The sequence below is a fragment of the Ctenopharyngodon idella genome, chromosome 14 (genome assembly GCF_019924925.1).
Source record: "Ctenopharyngodon idella isolate HZGC_01 chromosome 14, HZGC01, whole genome shotgun sequence".
Lineage (NCBI taxonomy): Eukaryota > Metazoa > Chordata > Actinopteri > Cypriniformes > Xenocyprididae > Ctenopharyngodon > Ctenopharyngodon idella.
The window spans coordinates 15072700-15092601 of NC_067233.1; the positions used below are offsets into that span (position 1 = coordinate 15072700).

Genomic DNA, 19902 nt, shown 5'->3' on the forward strand with positions numbered 1-19902 from the left:
GAATATAAATATATAAATAAACTAATGGTATATAACAAGTATATAACAAAATTACTAAAATTTGAAATATAAAAATAACAGCTAATTCAAAATATTAATAAAGACTATAATGGTATATAAATAATACTAAAATAACACTGGATGTAACTTGTGACCATTTCTTAAAACAATTTCACCATTTTTACACAACTCTTTTCCTTAACTACTTCATAAAATGTGCATAATTTATAGAATTATTAAATACAAACAGCACATCACCACCTGTTAAATACCCACATATGTATTTTTAACTTATGTGCTATGAATGTTCATCAGCTACTGGTACTGTATATATAGATGAGACTTAGTACAGTCTATTTATGTCCTCTTATCATCATGTGCACATTTTTTATCTTAGTATGTTAGCGCTCTTTTTAAAAAAAAAAATTTATTCTTGATAATTTTTATGTATTATTTCTTTTTAATCTGCATATTGTAGATTGGTACAGAGTCGGAAGTGTCTTATTAAGTGTGCAAGCTACTGGGGCAATGCAATTTCCTGCAAAGTATTAATAAAGTAACAACAAGATATAAAAACATTTACAGAGGATGTAGCATTTTACAGTGTTAGCTAACTTCTACATACACTTAAAAGAAAGTACCATGGTAATAGCATGTTTTTGAATTTTGTTTTCATGGTGTTCTTTAAAGTACCTTGGAATATTACCACTGTATATGAATTTGGTAATCATTCAGTGCCATCCTATAAATCACTGTACCATGGTATTTGCCACAGTCCTTTTTGTAATGGAAAGTAGTTTTTAAAGGCATTAGATCATTACTCATACTAAATTAAATGTCAGTTGCTGCAGATTAATAAGCCTATTTTCCCCAATCTTGCTTGTTTCCTTTTGGTCATGTCTGCACATGAAAAACTTTCTTCTGTGCTCTAATGTGTGTCATACTTTAACCTCTTACTTGTGCATTGTCTGGGATGACAGCAAAACACCAATGAATTTTCAATGCCTGTCATTTCTTTAATGCGTGTTTCTCTTACAGGAAAATCTACAGCAGCTGGTGCTGATGCCACTACCAAATGTTGCTGTTTTAGGTCGAGATCCCCTGACAGGTGGGGTCCTGTTTATTTCATGAAAAGAAACAAACAAAAAAAGTGCACATTTTTAAGTAAAAATGCTTTGTTGGTGTCATGTCGGTTTCCATGTCAATAGAGGGCGCTGTTGCAGAGCTCAGAAGACTGCTACTGTTGTTGCTGGGTTGTGCAGTACAGGTAACTAAGCACTGTAAACACATTTAATACCTTTAATGGAGAGTTTCAGTTAAATTTCAGTTTCTGTTAAATCGATTAGAGTGTATTGTTGAAAAACATATTGATGCTTACAGTGTGTGATTCATTTCTCTGACTCATTTTTACCAGTGTGAAAGGAAAGAAACGTTTATTCAGCAAATTCAGTGCTTGGACATTGACACACAAGCAGAGATTGCACTTTGCATACAAGAGGTCAGTGAATTTTGAACATAACCTAAGCATAATCTCAAACTAAAGTGTGTAGTGTGTCACAAACCCTGTGATTCATCATGTTCCAGGTGACCCAGGACCCGAGCACAGTGCTTCCTTTGGAGTTTGGAGATATGTGTGGGCTGAATGGAGCTGAGCTACAGACTCTTTTCTGCTCCATGGCCAGACAGATCCAGAACCTGTTAGCCCAACGAGACACACAGTTGGAGGTGAGAGAAAAACTTATGTTGGCATTTTCTAGGGCAAGTAGCGAGGCTAGATTTGCAGTAGTGTTCAAAAAGGGTATTCTTTAGCTTTGAATGTCTATGTTATCTCTTGATATTTAGAGGATAGCAGAACTTATTCAGGAACGGGAATCATCTACAACCCATATAACCACGTCGAGTGGGTTTGGCGATGGACCGCCTGAAGGACTGGCTGTGCAGCTGGCAGAAGGAAAAGCTAAACTTCGTCGACTCAAACAGGAACTGTGAGTATGTTTTATATGTTTATGGACAATATACACTACCGTTCAAATTTTGCGGTTAGTAAGATATTTTTTATTTGGCAAGGACGCATTGAATTGATCAAAACTGACAGTAAAGACTTTTATAATGTTACAAAACATTTCGACATATATATTATATTATTTTGTCTCAAGATGCGCATTAGTAATGTTTTTTTCAATTTGAATCTAAGCCCTGTCTGTGAAACTACACCTAAATGTATCACAGTATCCACAAAAATAGTAACTAGCCCTTTTTCAACATTGATAATTATAAGTAATTTCAAATCAGCATATTAGAATGATTTCTGAAGGATCATGTGACACTGAAGACTGGAGAAAGATGCTGAAAATTCAGCTTTGTCATCACAGGAATAAATTACATTTTAATATATATTAAAATAGAAAACAGTTATTTTAATTTGTAATAACATTTTACAATATTACTGTTTTTATAGTATTTTAAGTAAATGCAGACTTGGTGATCATAAGAAACTTATTACAAAATCATAAAAAATAAATAAATAAATCACACTGACCCCAAACCTTTGAATATTTTTCAGTTGTTTTAATTTTGTTTAACTGAAGTCCCTGTTGTTATTACAATTTTTAAAAGTAATGTGTGTGATTTGAGTTGAAATACCAATGCATAAATCAATGGATAAATCCTTTTTTGTTTGAACTTTCCAATATAATTACATTTGTGAATTTTGAGCCGGATTTTCTGCTTCTCCAGCCAATGGAAAACATTCATTATTTTTTACAATTCCGTTTGGTTACACTAGTGGCACAGAAATTATGCTTCACCTTTAAAGATATTTACAAATCAAAATGTTTTACAGGGAGGACAAAGGTGACCAACTAATGGATTACAAGCAAGAAATGCAAAGTATGGAGGAAGAAATAAAAAAACTACAGAAGGAAGTGAGCACACTACTCTGATAATAAACAATGTATAATGGTCATCAATATATGTGTATAGACACTGGACAGATGCTCATTTCACTGACATATCATCCTATGTTTGGTTGGCTCAGAACCGATCATTGCAGGTGGAAGTGCGTGTGAGCCGGGGTCTGAAAGATGAGTTGGACTGTCTGCGTGAGCGTGCAGCCAGAGTAGAGCAACTGCAGGCGGAGCTGAAAAATAGCACACATCGGCTCCGCAGCATGGAGCTGTACCGCACACAGTTGAAGGTAGAGGAGGAGATATATATCAGGCTGAATCATCATGCTTTGGAATGACAAACTGGAGTGCTATAATTTGGAAATGGAATATTATTTGTGCTAATTTTGACATGTATTCTGGCAAATGATTAGTTTTATGAAATGAAAGTTGCAAAAAAGCAAACCTAAAGGTACATTAATTTGTAGAAAGGTATGTTTTAATGAATAGGTCTCCCAACAATGAAAATGATCATGTACTCACCCTCATGTTGTTCTAAACCCATAAGACTTTCTTCCGTGAAACACAAAAGGAACTCTGCATATTTAAAAATACATTAGGTTGAAAGAGAGCAAAAACAATACTGTTCAAAATACCATGCATGTATTTACATGGTATTTTAAGATACTTCAAAATTTAAAATAAATGTTTCTTTGTTAATAATTATTCTTCTTCTAGCATGTTATATGTTTGGCAATGGTTCTTTGAACCCTAATTGATGGAGTGTGAATACAAGATCCTGACCAAAAATTGATGCACCTCTTGATGGAAATAAATTGTGATGTTATATCCATCAAGAGGTGCATCAATTTTTTGTCAAGATCTTTGTATTGAAAATGCAAGAGTCAAGCACTCTGTAAAGTCTACTCCAGCACATCCCAAAGACTTTCAGTGAACTTCTGGCTCTGGACTCGGAGGTGCCAGTTCATGTGTGAAAATGATTCTTCATGCTCCCTCCCAACTGTTCTTTCACAATTTGAGCCTGATGAATCTTGACATTGCCATCCTGGAATATGGCCATGATACGCCTTCCTACATGGTTGTTTAAGAAATGAAAAGCTACACACTCCATCAATTAGGGTTAAAAGAACTGTTCTCAAAGATATAACATGCTAGAAAACTTAATAATCACAGCAATACTGATCCAGTCATAGACATAAGTATTTGCCTATTTAAATCCAAAGAGTGACTTTTTTTTTTTTTTTTTTTGGCCGGTCAGTGTATAACATGCATACTGTACATAAAGGCAAATGATCAACTTTGTGGAACAAAAGCTTAAAAAAATGTTGTGATCAGTCATAAAACAATTATAAATAGACAGACAGTCCCTGATGAGCAGCGTGAACATTCTGCCAAAATATCACAGTAGAAAATAAGTCAGATGGGTTTGGAACAGCATGAAGATTGATAACTGTATTTCATTTTGGAGTAAAAAATTCCTTTAAAGCACATTTTCTCTGGCCCTACAGGAGCAGCAGCAGTACTGCGCCTCACTGCAAGAGAACAAAGCTCTTCTGGATGAGCAGCTGGCTGATGCTCGGGCGCGTTGCACTGCTCTGCGGGAACTGGAGAAGGAAAATCTTCTTCTCAGGCAGAAGCTTGCGGATATGGAGAGTGTATGAATGACTTTATGAACTTATAGGGTTTTATTGTCATGCTTCCATTGTGTGGAACTCATTTTGATTGATTATGTTGAGTTAGAAGAAAACTTCTAAACTTACTTTGAAATGTATGAAGTTAAATGAAAGAAATGCTTTCTTCTAAAATGTATGATGTGTATTCATAACGCTATATGGGTATATAATTGCATTTGTGTAGGAGCGGGATGTTGAGAGACAGAGGGTAGACGAGCTGTTGGAGATGAATATGAGTCTGCAGGTGGATCTCAAGCGCCAGGTTCATTCTGTGGGTGTCAGTCAAAGAGAGACTCATCATCAATTCCTCCAATCAGAGCTAGAGTCTGACGAGGATGTTCAAGAAATAATGCCTGAGATTGGTAGGTTTAATTATGCATGGTTTGATATTTGATATTATGACTCAACTGCCATAGCTAGACGATTGATTTCTTGACTTCATGTGTTTGTATATCAATCATGTTTATGCAAATCAAGCTGTCATGTTTAGAAACAGACATTTATGAATACATTTACATCCCATCCTATCACTCCCACTCAATGTTAAAGGGATAGTTCACCCAAAAATCTAAATTGTCATAATTTACTCACCTTTATGTCATTCCAAACCTGTATGTTGTTCTTTCTTCTGTAAAGCACAAAAGGAAAAGATTAGCATTGTTCTGGATGCTCTTTTCTATACAACGAAAATGAATGGGAACAGACAGAGCTGAGCTCCAAAAATTATAACAAATAACACTTTCATGTTCCTTTTTTATCTTTTTTGAAGCTTGACAGTGTTCATCCATTTCCATTGTGTAGAAAAGAAAAGAGTAAACATCCTGCCTTGCTTCTCATGAGTTGATGATAGAAATGTCATTTTTGAGTTGTGGGATATTTCAACCAAAAATGAAATTCTATCATCATTTACTCACCCTTACATTGTTCCGAACCCATAAGACTTTGGTTAATCTTCGAAACACAAATTAAAAGCCTAAATTAAATCAGTTCATCATATAAAGCGATTGTATCTCTTCTCAAGACTTAAATGGTTAGTTCACCCAAAAATGAAAATTCTGTTTTTAATCACTCATGTCATTTCCACACCCGTAAGACCTTCGTTCATCTTCAGAACACAAATATATTTTTGATAAAATCCGATGGCTCAGTGAGGCCTCCATTGCCAGCAAGATAATTAACACTTTCAGATGCCCATAAAGCTAAAGACATATTTAAAACAGTTCATATGTCTACAGTAGTTCAACCTTAATGTTATGAAGCGACAAGAATACTTTTTGTGCGTCAAAAAACAAAATAACGACTTTATTCAACAATATCTATTGATGGGCGATTTCAAAACACTGCTTCATGAACCTTCGAAGCTTTACAAATCTTTTGTTTCGAATTAGTGGTTCGGAGCATGTATCAAACTGCCAAAGTCACGCCCCCCAGTGGTGAACCCTTGAAGTTTCGAAACACTTATAACAAAGCCTCATTTACTGAAATCATGTGACTTTCATGCTCCGAAACAAAAGATTCGTAAAGCTTCGAAGCTTCATGAAGCAGTGTTGTAAAAAATCGCCCATCACTAGATACTGTTGAATAATATAGTAGCTATTTTGTTTTTTTGCCACACAAAAAGTATTCTCGTTGCTTCATAACATTAAGGTTGAACCACTGTAGTCACATGAACTGTTTTAAACATGTCTTTAGTAGCTTTCTGGTCATCTGAAAGTGTTAATTATCTTGCTGGCAATGGAAGCCTCACTGAGCCATCGGATTTTATCAAAACTATCTTAATTTGTGTTCCGAAGATGAATGAAGGTCTTACGTTACCAAGTTTTAGTTACCTTGACTGTCAGTGGAGGGACAGAAAAAAAATTATGTTTTCGAAGATTAACTAAAGTCTTATGTTTTAAAGCAATTTTAAAGCAAACTCACTTTAATAACGTGTCTACATGTGCGTCTCTCTCTCACTGTCATTTAGATCTGAAGCCTCTAAGTGAGGAGGTAAACGAGGCTTCCTCACTGAGGCTTCTGGGAGCTGAAAATGAGAACGCTGAACTAAGGAGACGACTAGAGCACCTGCAGGCTGAACAAGAGGTCAGTGGATGTTTAGCCAGTTTTATCCTCAGGTAACAAACTGATTCGTGTCAATTCTCAGGTTTGCCATGTTCCCATCTCTCATATGTAGGCTCAGCAGGCCAGCTCCCCTGAGATGACTGAAGAGCTCCAGAGACGCATGGACCAACTCTCACAAAAGCTTCAAAACACCCTAAAGGAGGTGAGGCACTTTAGACGGATTTAAAGACATTTATTCCAAGCGTTTTGTCTACTGTCATTTTGTCCTCATCTCAACTCTATGAATCAGGCCCTGTCATTTCTCTTTCAACTGTTAGCTGGAGCGTCTAAAGAATGAAAATAGCAGCTTGAAGATAAATCTCGAAGAGCTGAGGACAAAACAGAAACGGAAAGACCTAGAGGAAGAGAGAACAGCCTCGGAGGGAAAAGAAGGGAAAAAGCCAATAATCCCAAGAGGGGAATGCGAGGGAAATGACACGAGAAGAGAGAAACATGATGGAAAAGAAGGCGTAATAAAAGCCCAGAGAGAAGATGGAGAGGGGGTAGAGGGGGGCGACGTAATCCTCAGCGAGAAAAAAAAGAAGGTTATAGATGAAATGAACAGCAAAGAGAGAGGAGAGGCTGAGGGTGAGAAAGAAATTGAAAGAAAGAAAGACATCACAGAAGAGACATCTCAGACGTACAGCACTGAAGCCCAGATGACAGAAGAAGATAAATTCTCCCAGGACACCCTTGCCCTGCATAACCAGCTTCAGCAAGCCCTGGAAGAGGCTGACAGACAGACCACTTTAGCCCAGGATGTGCGCTCCAAACTGGCAGAGCAGACAAAGAAGGTCTTGGAGGCCGAACACAAGCTGGTTTTCCTGGAAGCTGAGAACCAACGGTTGAAGAAAGCAGCAGAGAGCCTTATGGAGGCTAGGAAACAGATTGAGGTAATGAACCATCGAGTTATGACACAAAAAACCCTAATTACTACATAACTACACCAGTTAACAATCCACTCTTTCACAATCCACTCAAAGTGAGATAACGGTCCAGTCGATAAAGGCGATGATGACTCACCAAGTATAAACTTAACTCCCTGCCACTAGCAATTAAGAAAGACATACAATATGGTTACTAGACCCATGTAAAAGAAAGACTATTTCTCACAATAATGACTTTTTCCACTTGTACTCATTGTATCATACGGCATAATGATCTGGGATTGTAATTCAAAAAGATGCCGCTTGGATTTCCTCAAGGACCCATCCATGAATCATCAGCATTGTGCCTTCAAGCACAGCACTTCGCTTTGATTTGCTTTGGATAAAATAACCACTTAATGTGTTTATTTGTCAGGTGCTACAGGGTGAATCTATGCAGCAGGAGGAGGAGCTGATGCGTCTGCGCAGTCAGGTGGAGTTCCAGAAGATGGAAGCTGCAGTGATTTCCCAATTAGAGGGAGAGAGAGCAGCCTTGGAAAGGGAGAGGGAGACTCTCAAAGGCACCATAGACTCACTCAGGGCTGCTGTACGCAAGGTGAGGCGGGTTATTTGTTCAGCCTTTTGCTGTACTACAAGATATGGATTACATGACTGGAGGAACATTGAGATTAATGGTGCCTACATTAAAATTATGCTATAACAATGAGTGGATATCAAAAAACACATTGGGCAGAGCATCAGCGTGGGTAACAGTAATGAGATGCCAATAGTTGTTGGTAATTGGTCTTTAAAGCGGTAGTTCACAAAAAAAAAGAAAAAGAAAAGAAAGCTCATCATTTACTCACCCTAGTGTTGTCCAAACCCACTTGTTTTTTCTATGGAATGCAAAGGAAGAGACATACAATTAAAGTGAATGAGAACTAAAGCCGTCAATCTTCAAAAAGAACAGAAAGCACCATAAAAGCAGTTTATATGAATATATTAGTCCATATGTGCTGCATTATATGGATTTGTGTGAAGAATAGACCAAAATATGTCACTCACAAATTTTAATCTCTTAATTCTCATTTGCATATTTAACGTCAGTAATGCCATTGGTTCTTGCATGTCTCACGACTGAATGTGATATGCCAACTTTAAATATACAGATTTTAAACTTCTGCACTGTTTAAACTTCAGTGAAAAAAACATTTTAATTTCCATTTAAATCCATATACAAAGCTATCATATAGCTTTAAAAGACTTTTAATTTAGCATACAAGTCATGTAGATAACGTTTATGTCAGTATGATTTTTGTTTTGAAAGAAATGAATACTTTTATTCAGCAAGTATGCATTAAACTGATCAAAAGTGACAGTAAATACTTAAATTGTTACAAAAATTCAAATAAATGCTGTTCTTTTGAGCTTTCTATTCATCAATCCTGATTTTTTTTAAATCAGGGTTTCCACAAACTGTTTTCAATTCTGATAATAATAAAACAAGTCTCTTGAGCACCAAATCAGATTTCTGAAGAATCATGTGACTCTGAAGCTTTGCCATCACAGGAATAAATTACATTTTAAAATATAGCTGCAAGCAGCAATTATCGGGGTTCAAGCATTTTAGGCACTTGCGCAAAAAGATTTTACATTTTATTTAGTAAGCATGTAACCACTTAAATTATAAAAGGAAAAGACCATTTACAGCCAATACAGGCAATTTGCCATTGGAAATATATGGTTTTTAAAGTTTTTTTTAAGAGTTCTTGAGGTTGAGCCAGAAACCTAGGACTAGTTTGCCAAAGTTGGTTTTTGAAATACTCTCCAATATTTGACGAACGATTCGATGGACAGTGGCGGCCCTAGAGGTAAAGTTGTTCAGAGTGAGGAGTACTACCATGTGGTACGAATGTCGGGGGTGTACGTGAAAAATCACGCAATACACGATGCTTTATGCATGTGAAAAATGCGAAGACACCCCCCAGTGGCCGATTTCTTTAGAATTTCTCACAGGCCTCTAGGGCCGTAAGTCAAACAGACCCAGCGAGTTTTGTTCCGATCGGCCTCCGTTAACCTTGTCTGATAGCTGCTCAAAATTCAGTGGGCGACGGCGGACATGTTTTTCTAGATGCGTCAATGTCCTCATAGACAATCGTGGCCCCTCGGACGAAGACGCTGCACGGCAATTTTCAAGTCGCTCAGACTAACGGTGAAGTAGTATGATGCTTTTTTTATTGCCTTTTAAATGCTCAGTCTCCATTTACTTCTGTTGTGTGGAAAAGAGCAATGTAAAAATCTCCTTTTGTATTTCAGGGAACATTAACCGCTTATAAGTTTACAGAGATATAAGCATAGGTACATTATGACAGAACTTTAATTTTTGGGTGAATTATTCCATTAAATCTGAAGAAAAAATGTTTGTTTGTTGACTGAGGGCACCAAACTCTTTTCTCATAGGGTGATCAGTTAGAGCTGACCAACCAAAACCTTAAGGCTGAACTTGAAAGATTGGGCCGGACCTTGGAGTCTGCCAGGCGGCATGAAGAAGAGCTACAAGCTGAACTACGAGAATCTGGCGTGGAGACGGAGTCTCTGACTAGAGGGCGGGAAGAAGCTCTGCTTGAAGTCACGCGACTGGAGCAGGAGAAGGAGGCGTGTCAGGCAGAGCTGGACAGTCAACGGCGTGAGCTACGACAAAGAGAAAGAGAGATGGCCAGACTTAGACAGCAGCTGGAAAGCACAACATCTGCCCTAGAGCATGGCAACCAACGAGCCTGCAGTCTAGAGGCACAAAACAGGTACAGACATGCAATAGGACCTTTGCCTGTTGCTTACACAAATCATATAGCTTCATAAAACTTGGAATATACCGCACAAGTTGTATGGACTATGGCCTTTTGGTTTTTGCAAAACACAAGGATGAGTATAAATGAATACTTTTTCATTTTTGGGTGAACTATTCCTTTCACACTGAACCTTTGACAGAGTCCTTATATCTGATCTTATGAAACAAATAGCATGGCATAAGAATATTATGTGTACCACTCACTACGTCTGTCATCTGCCCACAGACGCATGTGTCAGGAGCTTTCTCAGCTCAAAGAGACATGTGCACAGTTCGAGGAGCTGCAGAAGGAGAATCTGCAACTCGGCACACTCAACGCTGAGAGCAAGGCCCAAATTGACTCTCTAACAAAGGTCTGTGCAGTATTCAAAGTGTTTGCATGCGATATCTGAATGATAAAAGCAATTACTATAGCGCCTTGGTACACCATATTTCTGGAATTATGTTTGCCTGGAGGTCCCATTGAGCTGAGAAATTGCAAAATGGGCCACTTTGAATATTTCCTTTCAACAAGGTAATTGTTTTCAAGTTGCTTTCTTATCTGAAAATCCTCAATGCAATTAGATTTCCCCTCCTTAGACAACTGTGCTGAAAATGCATCTTTGTGAGATTAATGAAAGCTGTTATTGCTCAGGTTTTCCTAAAGAGGCACCTGGTTGGTTCTGGATAAATCTGGCTAGATACTGCACTTGTCTAACTTTAATATCCCACTCACAACCAGGATCTGGCTAATGAGAGCGCCCAGTCTCGAGAGTTATCCAATCAGGTGACAGAGCTGAACCGAACACTTGAAGAGCTGCAGACCAAGCTTGAAATGGCAGCTAAACAACAGCAACGGCCTGCTCCTGACTCGCACGCACAGAGGATCGAGGGTTGTGAATCAAACAGAAAGTCTCCACTGCTGGCAGGAGGCCCCCAGGAGGCCACTGTCAGTATTGTAGATAAGGATAACCACAACCAGAACTCAGGGCCCACAGACTCTATCTATGCAGCACAAGACACTGAAAACTCAGGGAACAAACAACCGCACACAACGGCAGAGATTGGCAATGGAAGCCAGGAGGCGTTGAGTCAAAGATTGATAAATACGGAGAGGGAGGTGAGATAAAATGCCAAATGCCCATTGAAATGTAATCACGTTTTGGGCCCCTCAGGGCCATTTCATGTATGTCTTTATTTAAACATCATTAACATCGTCCAGGGATTCTGATTACATTTTAAATGAACAGATAATAACTTGCCCGCTCTGTATGCTGAATTCTGTGCCTCTGGTTGTATCCCAGAATGCAGTGCTGCAACGAGAGCGGGAGGTGTTGCTGTCTCAGCTGACTCAGTCTCAGTCAGCCTGTGCTCAGCTCAGAGAGCAGTTGGACACCCTGCAGCGCCACTCCATCTCGCTGCAAGAGAACTGTGCTAAATTACAGGCCCTCAACACCAAACTACAGGTGAGTGCTTGATTGAGTGTGGGTTGCTGATCTCAAAATGGACCCTTGATGCTGAAACAAAGGCCGAGGGTATTTTAGTACCTGACATTTGTTTAAATCCATATTAGTTTTATAGTGGGCGGACACTCAAGGGTTTCAATCATACCGTTGACGGATCATAAATGTACACCACTTTAAATTATAGAGGCTTTTCATAAACGTGTTATTTTCACCCGAATGACTGCACTCTCATTATATCTGCTTTATTTTACTCACTTTCTCTCACTCAGGTGGAACAGGCGTCTCTGAGTTCCGAACATGCATCTACGTTGGCACGTTGCAGTGAAGGTGAATTGCGATATGCAGCTCTGGAGACAGAATCGAGGGTGTGGCTCAAGGAGAAGGAGGAGTCAGTGATGCGTCTGGAGGCTGTAAGGCGGGATCATGAGAGATTGACAGCTCTGCAACAAAGACAGGAGGCGGAGTTAGAAGAGTTGTTGGTCAAACATAGTCAACTGAAAAGCAGCAGTCGCAGTCTAGAAGCTCAATATAAAGACACTGAGGCCAGGTACAGTGCCCCGGATATTTAATTAATTAATAATAAATGAATAATAATTTATTTATTTAAAAATAAAGGAATTTATAATAATGTACTTAATAATAAAAATAAGAATGATTTTTAGCTTATTCACATAAGAGGCCTATAAGGAAAAAAAAATTTATTCTTGAATTTATAATCATTTATTTATAACAAAAATAATAAATTAAGATTATTCACATAGTCTTGTTATATCTTGTCCAAAGTCCATCTGTGGAAATCGAAATATGAATACACAAACAGATAAATACAACTTCAAAAATGAGTGAATAAGTGTAGTGTATATATATATATATATATATATATATATATATATATATAGTATATTAGTATAAACAATAATTTATATATAGTAATATAAACAATAATAATAAATGGTATATTAATATACAATAATTATTATAGTATTGGTTTACTGTAATTGTTCCACATGCATTTAACATCAAATTAAACTGGAATTTACATTAGCTAAAAAAAATAAATTCTCTCTTAATTTATGATTTGTTTTTTCCAAATTAGGGTTTAAAGCTTGTAAAATGTTCTAAAATACTGTACTTGTCTAGATATAAGGAGCTGTTGGAGCAAAAAGCACAGTTGGTGGAGGCAGAGGAATCGATACGCATGGAGAGACAGAAAATGGAGAAAGTGACACAAGGGCAGGTGGAGAGTGAGAAGGAGCTGGAGAGACTGAAAATGGACAATGAAAGGTGAGAGGAAGTCATAATTGCAGTGACCACAACACTGGGTTGAAGTTACAGTTGAGCACATTCATGGGAAAGACAGAGGAAGTGATGCTACCTCCCACCACAAACTGCATTTCTCCCAGTGTGGTGACGGTACACCCCACCAAAGTTTCGCTACTGCATGAGTCATTTCAAAACAGTTGCTGCCATGGTTTTACAGCCTATGATAAATATTTGTAAAGCTTGTTGCTTTAGTGAACAGAATATTTTTTTAACATAACCCGGGAGGAGGCAGTTTGCTTTTATTCAGTAAACTGTGTTTAGATTGGTGCTTTGATTACTTGTCTAGATTAATGGGCAGATGGCTGTAGAGACAGACTACTTTAAATCATTTCGACTACATAATATGGAATGTAGGTTATAAATGTAATTTCAATGGCAAACATCATTTTCTTTAAGCCTTCTTTAAGTCTTTATTATTTCTTTTGGGAGTAAAATAAGACCTTGACATTCGTGAGATTCACCTGTTTAATGTATGTATTATCTGTAGATATCAGAGTCTGCAGAAGGAGTGGGTTCAGGTACAGTCTGAGCTGCTGGCTCAGAGTTCAGTTCTGCGGGCAGAGTTGAGTGCGGCTCAGCTTGAACGAACCAGACTGGAGGGACAAATCAACACTCTTAAAGAGCAGAACCAACAACTAGATCTCAATAATGTCCGTCTCAGCAGCCAGAACCAGGTCTGAACACAATGCACATTATGACAATTCTGAGTGTAATATATATACAGTATCAGTCAAAAGTTTGGAAACATTACAATTTTTTAATGTTTTTGAAATAAGCCTCTTATGCTCACCAAGACTACATTTATTTGATCAAAATGAAATATTACTACAATTACAAAAAAGAGCCGTTTTCTATTTGAATATTCTAAAATGTAATTTATTCCTGTGATGCAAAGCTGAATTTTCAGCATCATTACTCAGTCTTCAGTGTCACATGACCCTTCAGAAATCATTCTAATATGCTGATTTGGTGCCCAAGAAACATTTCTTATTATTATCATCAATGTTAAAAACAGTTATGCTGCTTAACATTTTTGTGGAAATGTTGATACTTTTTTCCAGGATTTTTTTGATGAATAGAAAGTTCAATAAACAGCATTTATTTGGATTTTTAAATTTATTTGGATTTTTAAAAGTATTTATTAAGTTTAATAAAGCATTTATTAAATAGAAATCTTTTGTAACATTATAAATGTCTTTACTGTCACTTTTGGTCAATTTAATTCTTCCTTGATATTATAAGAAATATTAATTTCTCTATCATTAGTTTCCACAAAAATGTTAAGCAACAAAAACTGTTTTCAACATTGATTGATAACTTTAAAAGAACAATACTATTATTTAACAAGGACACATTAAATTATCAGTAAAGAAATTTATAATGTATAATGTCTAGAAAAGATTTCTATTTCCAAAAAATGCTGTTCTTTTGAACTATTTATCAAAGAATCATGAAAAATGTATCATGGTTTCCACAAAATTAAGCAGCAACTGTTTTCAACACATAATAAATAGTGAAGATTAGATTATTTTATAGATTATAATAGATATACAATTTTATTGATTTTATTATCTATATATATATACATACATACACACATACATACAGTCAAACCAAAATTTATTCAGACACCTTGAACATTTCATTCATTAATACAGTTTATTCACTATAGTTTAAAAAAATGGTAATACAATATGACAAGATCTCAGAGTTAAACTGTGTCGAAAAAAATTAATCTTAATTATGTCAGATAACACTTAAGCAAAACATGGTCAGGTCAAAGTGTCTAAATAATTTTTGGTCCCAAATTACCATCAGATATATATATATATATATATATATATATATATATATATATATATATATATATATATATATATATACACATATATATATATATATATATATATATATATATATATATATATGTGTGTGTGTGTGTGTGTCGTTTTGTTATTTGTACTAAATATTTTCATGAATAAATGATAATTAAAAAATTAAATAATTATAAATTATTATTTAAATAAATGTAAATTATTGGAGATTGAATTATTATTAAATTATGTTGTATCATTTTGTCATAATACTTTTTACGTTTTAAATTTACCTTTTAGAAATCCAGAACTTTATTTTAGGATTATTTGTGTTCTCAGACTTTTTGATGCAAACTTCATCGTATTGAAAATCTGAGATTAATCACATTTTTTGTATACTTTATTGTCCTAATATTTATATGTGTGTTATAGCTCCTTACCCAGTTGAAGGCAAACATGGAGGAGGAGAACCGACATTTAGTTGAGCAGAACCAGAATCTGGCTAAGGAAAACAAAGCCCTAATGGAGAGCAGCCTGGAGAGCCGAGACCAGCACCACAACCAGCAGAGAGAGTACCTGTACGAACACATACATGCAAAACATTTTGCAGCTCACTTTAGTCCACTACTTCCACATGCACCATGTTGAAGGGTCCAGCAGTGGACCACCTGCATCAGTAAATAACTCATGTTTTTCTCTTCCACCTGTCCATCTCTCTCCAAATCAGTGACAAGCTCAATGAGCTGCGCAGGGAAAAGCAGAAGCTGGTGGAGAAGATAATGGATCAATATCGTGTTCTGGAGCCAGGTCTGCCTGGCATGACTCCACCCAAACAACCAAAGTTAGTCAGGCTTTAACATCTGCCTCTAGCAGACCTTTTCACCACGGACCCATTGCTTTACTCACTGTATGCTCTCTTTCACTCTTGTGGCTTCAGGAAGTCAAACTGGATAGCAGACCGCATGAAGAAGCTGATAAAACCTAAAGGAGGAAGCAAAGAAGGCCGTGCTCAGTTTGTTGCTGCTGGCAGTATAGAGAACCTTGCGGACACTGTAGACGGTGCGCCCACCTCTTCAGCCCCAGTGCCTGGTGAGACTGCAGAGCTGTATGACCAGTGTAATAACATTAGATATATTGTACAGAGCGTAAGAGAGTGCCAATAAGTTAAGACTGCAGGGTCCCCTGGACTCTGTAAAACACAAAAAAGGTGCCCAAAAGCCCATAACAATGAATGATGCTGTTACCCTACCACATTATGCTATTCCCTTGGATCACAACCAGACATAGTAATTCTGTGTTTATGTGAAGGAGCAATGGAATGGAATTTGCAGATCAAATTAATATTGCACAGAGTGTATACAGCATTTAGATTCATGATAATATAAATACTAAATAGCTTAACAGTACTTATGTATTATATTTCTATGTATATATGGTAGATAACATATAACATGGCATTAACTTTTTCCCCAACATCAAGATTTTGAGAAAACAAGGGGAATTGCAATTTTTTTTTTAATATTTCAAATTAGCCTCTATTTTAATCATAGTTTTTCTTTATGCCATTCTCATATAGAGTCATGTAAATGTAACTTTCAGCACAATTAAGCACATTTCTCTTCCAATTCTCATTACAGTACTGTATCTGGATGCTCAAGCCATCCTAGGTGTATATGACTTTCTTTTTTCTGATGAACCTAATCAGAGATATTTTAATAAATATCCTGACGCATCCAAGCTTTATAATGGCAGTGAACAGGGGTCATGTGTATGAGCTGAAGAAAGTGCCTCCATCCACATCCATCCATCATAAACGTGTACTCCACACGGCTCTGGGGGGTTAATAAAGGCCTTCTGAAGCAAAGCGATGTGTTTGTGTAAATAGGTATCCATATTTAACAAGTTATGAAGTAAAATATCTAGCTTCTGCCAGACCACCTTCTGTATTCAACATACAAAGAAAGTGTAAAACTCTTGCAGTTCAAAAAAATTATGATACGTCCTACGCCTTCCTTATTCAACTTATGGAAAAAGCTTAACTGACGCAACGCCAGTTTACACTTTCTTTGTAACTTGAATACGGAAGGCGGTCTGGTGGAAGCTAGATATTTTACTTCATAACTTGTTAAATATGGAATTTTTTTACACAAACGCATCATTTCGCTTCAGAAGGCCTTCATGAACCCCCCGGAGCCGTGTGGAGTACGTTTATGATGGATGGATGTGGATGGAGCCACTTTCTTCAGTTCATACTCGTTGATCCCACTCACTGCCATTATAAAGCTCGAATGCGTCAGAATATTTATTAAAATATCTCCGATTGTGTTCATCAGAAAGAAGAAAGTCGAATACACCTAGGATGGCTTGAGGGTGAGTAAAGCTTGGGCTAATTTTTATTTGAAAGTGAACTAATCCTTTAATAACTTTAAAAATTATGTTGCAATGCAAAAACTTAATTGTCAGGTTTGTGAGAATCCATAAGAGCAGTAAAAAAAAAAAAAAAAGAAAAGAAAAAGTTAGTAAAAATATCATTTTTGTTTTGCAAAATGACACTTTTCAATATTTCTCCCCTCAGTTCATGAGCATGATCCCATCAGTGCTCCGGTCTCCCCAAGTCTACTAAGGAGAATTTCATCTCAGGCTGAAGAAGAGCAACCCAAGGCTAATCTGCGGGCCGGTCGGCGCAAGCTAGGATCCCGGCACGGCTGGGCTCTCGGCAGGGGTAGAGGAGGAGTTTCCCAGTCTTTCAGTCCAGGAGATCAGCGCGCACAACCTCGTATGCGCCTACGCTCTTCCCAAACAGGCGCCACGGCCCTCTGGGAATATGACAGCAGTCCTACACCCAGCCAGGACAGCCCAAGTGAGGAGGGGAGAGGTGAGTAAAGATAGAGTAAAGATATAAACTATTTGCTGAAGGTTGTAAAATAACATGTATTTGTATTTATTTTGTGTTGAGAATAATTATGTGTATGTGTTTTAGTTGATAGTGAGGAGAACATCTCACCTGCACACTCAGATGTCAGCCGAGTATCATCTGGAACTGAAGGTCAGTCTACAGATGTGGTTTTCATTTTCAAGTGGTGGGTCACAACTAGGGCTGCACGATATATCGAAATTATCGAAATATCGCAAATATACATGTCGCGATATGCATATCGCAACGGCATGCGATATATGAATGATTTTAATTGGCTACTACAAAACGTTGCGAAAAGTCAAAGTTTTAGGTGAACGCATATAGTAGTTAATAGACTGGGCATGCAACTGTTACTTACGTGACGTTAAAAAAAAGAGTTATTAACCGCAATAAGTTGCGGAAAACAACTCCTTGCGGTCTTGCACTGTCTGCTGTCTGACACACACAGACACACACCCGAAGCGCGCGCACAAACCATTCAGTTCTCTTTCGCGCCTTGTTGCACTCGAACGGTCAAATACACACACTGTTATGTCAAAATGTCTGTCTTGGTGAGTATTCATGTAGACACAGTCGGTTATATTTTAAGTGAACGTTATCAGTTGGGAAAGGAATCGGATGCGTTTCAGTAGGATCCGTGGCCGTGCATTAGGTCTTAAAGGGACAGTAGCCTAATACAGTAAACCTGCTGCTGTCTGTCAAACAACAAAAGATAATGAGAAATTCACTCACTGCTCTTGACTGAATTTTGTAGCTTTATTATGAATCAATGTATATTTAATTCATGTGGAGACTATGCAGTGTTTTAGATTTACATTTGATCATTCAGTTTCTGTACTGTGTCCTATTGTTTGTAGTTCTTATTTTTTAATAACAAAGATAAATTACAATAGCAAAAATAACTAATCGTCCACCCCTAGTTTCAGGTGTTTTTGTTTACCTTGACGTTCTTGATGTTAAGATTTAGGTTGATATAACTATACTTTGCACCTTGACATAGTTTTTTTTTTTTTAACCTGAATTAGATTTAATTAGATCAGAAGAAAATCTATTACCTTTTTATTTTAGTATGATCATTACATATATAAATTATTATTATTTTTTAAAAATAGCTAATAAAAATAGCATTTCTCTAGGGAAATGTTATATCGCAAGAAATATCGTTATCGCAATACTCAACAACACTGCATATTTTCCCAGTATCGTGCAGCCCTAGTCACAACTGAAAAAAATTCTATGCAAATAATAGTGAGAATTTAAAATAAATAAAAAATACTTAAATCATATAATTGTCTATAGTATAGCAAGATTAATAGGCTTATCTTTTAAAACAGAGGACAAAACATTTATCTTTACTTTTTGACGTTTTATAAAACTTCAAGAACAGAATTATTCTGTCAGCTGGTAGAAGCTTGACAAATTAGGTGGATGCCGACTGTGACATGATCTCATGATCAAAACTACACAAAGATTTAAAAAAAAAAAAAAAAAATACAATCCAGACATTAAATATGGGTTAAATATGGGATTGTCTCTCAATATAAAAATAAGCAGTCTATTATTTTCTATTCAGCCTATGTCATATTAATATATTTGAACATAATGTGGGGCTAATTAATATTGCCAATGAATATATACATTTAACATATACAAAAAATATACATGTCCGTTTAAGATTTATTTATTTGCTTTAAATTAGGTACTGTGAATAGCCACTTAATAATCGGAAAAACAAGAACTGCCTTATTTATTATATGCCTTGATTTCTTTTAATAATGTCCAAAATCATTAACAAAATCTTTTCTTTCTCTCCTGTAGATTTTCACTCCAGTTTTGACAAGCCACAGGATTCAGACAACAAACAAGCTTAAAGCAGTCGGAATTTGTTAATACTCATTTAAATACTTTCATTCATTGGTTTTGAAACAATTTTACATATAAAACATCCATAAAGCACAGTACAGTAGTACATTTATTGTGGGGAAAACAAATAAATGAATTTAAAACACA

The 19902-nt window shown here is 36.6% G+C and overlaps 1 protein-coding gene across 1 annotated transcript in view; it reads left to right on the forward strand.

Moving 5' to 3' along the window:
• ccdc88b (coiled-coil domain containing 88B) overlaps positions 1–19902 on the forward strand; it is a 21986-nt gene extending 2084 nt beyond the window's left edge. Inside the window, exons 4-29 of the mRNA XM_051918261.1 lie at positions 1039–1108; positions 1209–1267; positions 1415–1498; positions 1585–1725; positions 1843–1985; positions 2843–2924; positions 3038–3196; positions 4415–4561; positions 4764–4941; positions 6546–6661; positions 6753–6842; positions 6958–7572; positions 7982–8161; positions 10006–10346; positions 10620–10746; positions 11115–11492; positions 11677–11838; positions 12108–12385; positions 12979–13122; positions 13649–13835; positions 15408–15553; positions 15703–15816; positions 15913–16064; positions 17551–17850; positions 17956–18021; positions 19711–19902. Coding sequence (XP_051774221.1) covers positions 1039–1108; positions 1209–1267; positions 1415–1498; positions 1585–1725; positions 1843–1985; positions 2843–2924; positions 3038–3196; positions 4415–4561; positions 4764–4941; positions 6546–6661; positions 6753–6842; positions 6958–7572; positions 7982–8161; positions 10006–10346; positions 10620–10746; positions 11115–11492; positions 11677–11838; positions 12108–12385; positions 12979–13122; positions 13649–13835; positions 15408–15553; positions 15703–15816; positions 15913–16064; positions 17551–17850; positions 17956–18021; positions 19711–19763 — 4512 coding nt within the window. The 3' untranslated portion in view covers positions 19764–19902. The remainder of the gene's footprint in view (positions 1–1038; positions 1109–1208; positions 1268–1414; positions 1499–1584; positions 1726–1842; positions 1986–2842; positions 2925–3037; positions 3197–4414; positions 4562–4763; positions 4942–6545; positions 6662–6752; positions 6843–6957; positions 7573–7981; positions 8162–10005; positions 10347–10619; positions 10747–11114; positions 11493–11676; positions 11839–12107; positions 12386–12978; positions 13123–13648; positions 13836–15407; positions 15554–15702; positions 15817–15912; positions 16065–17550; positions 17851–17955; positions 18022–19710) is intronic.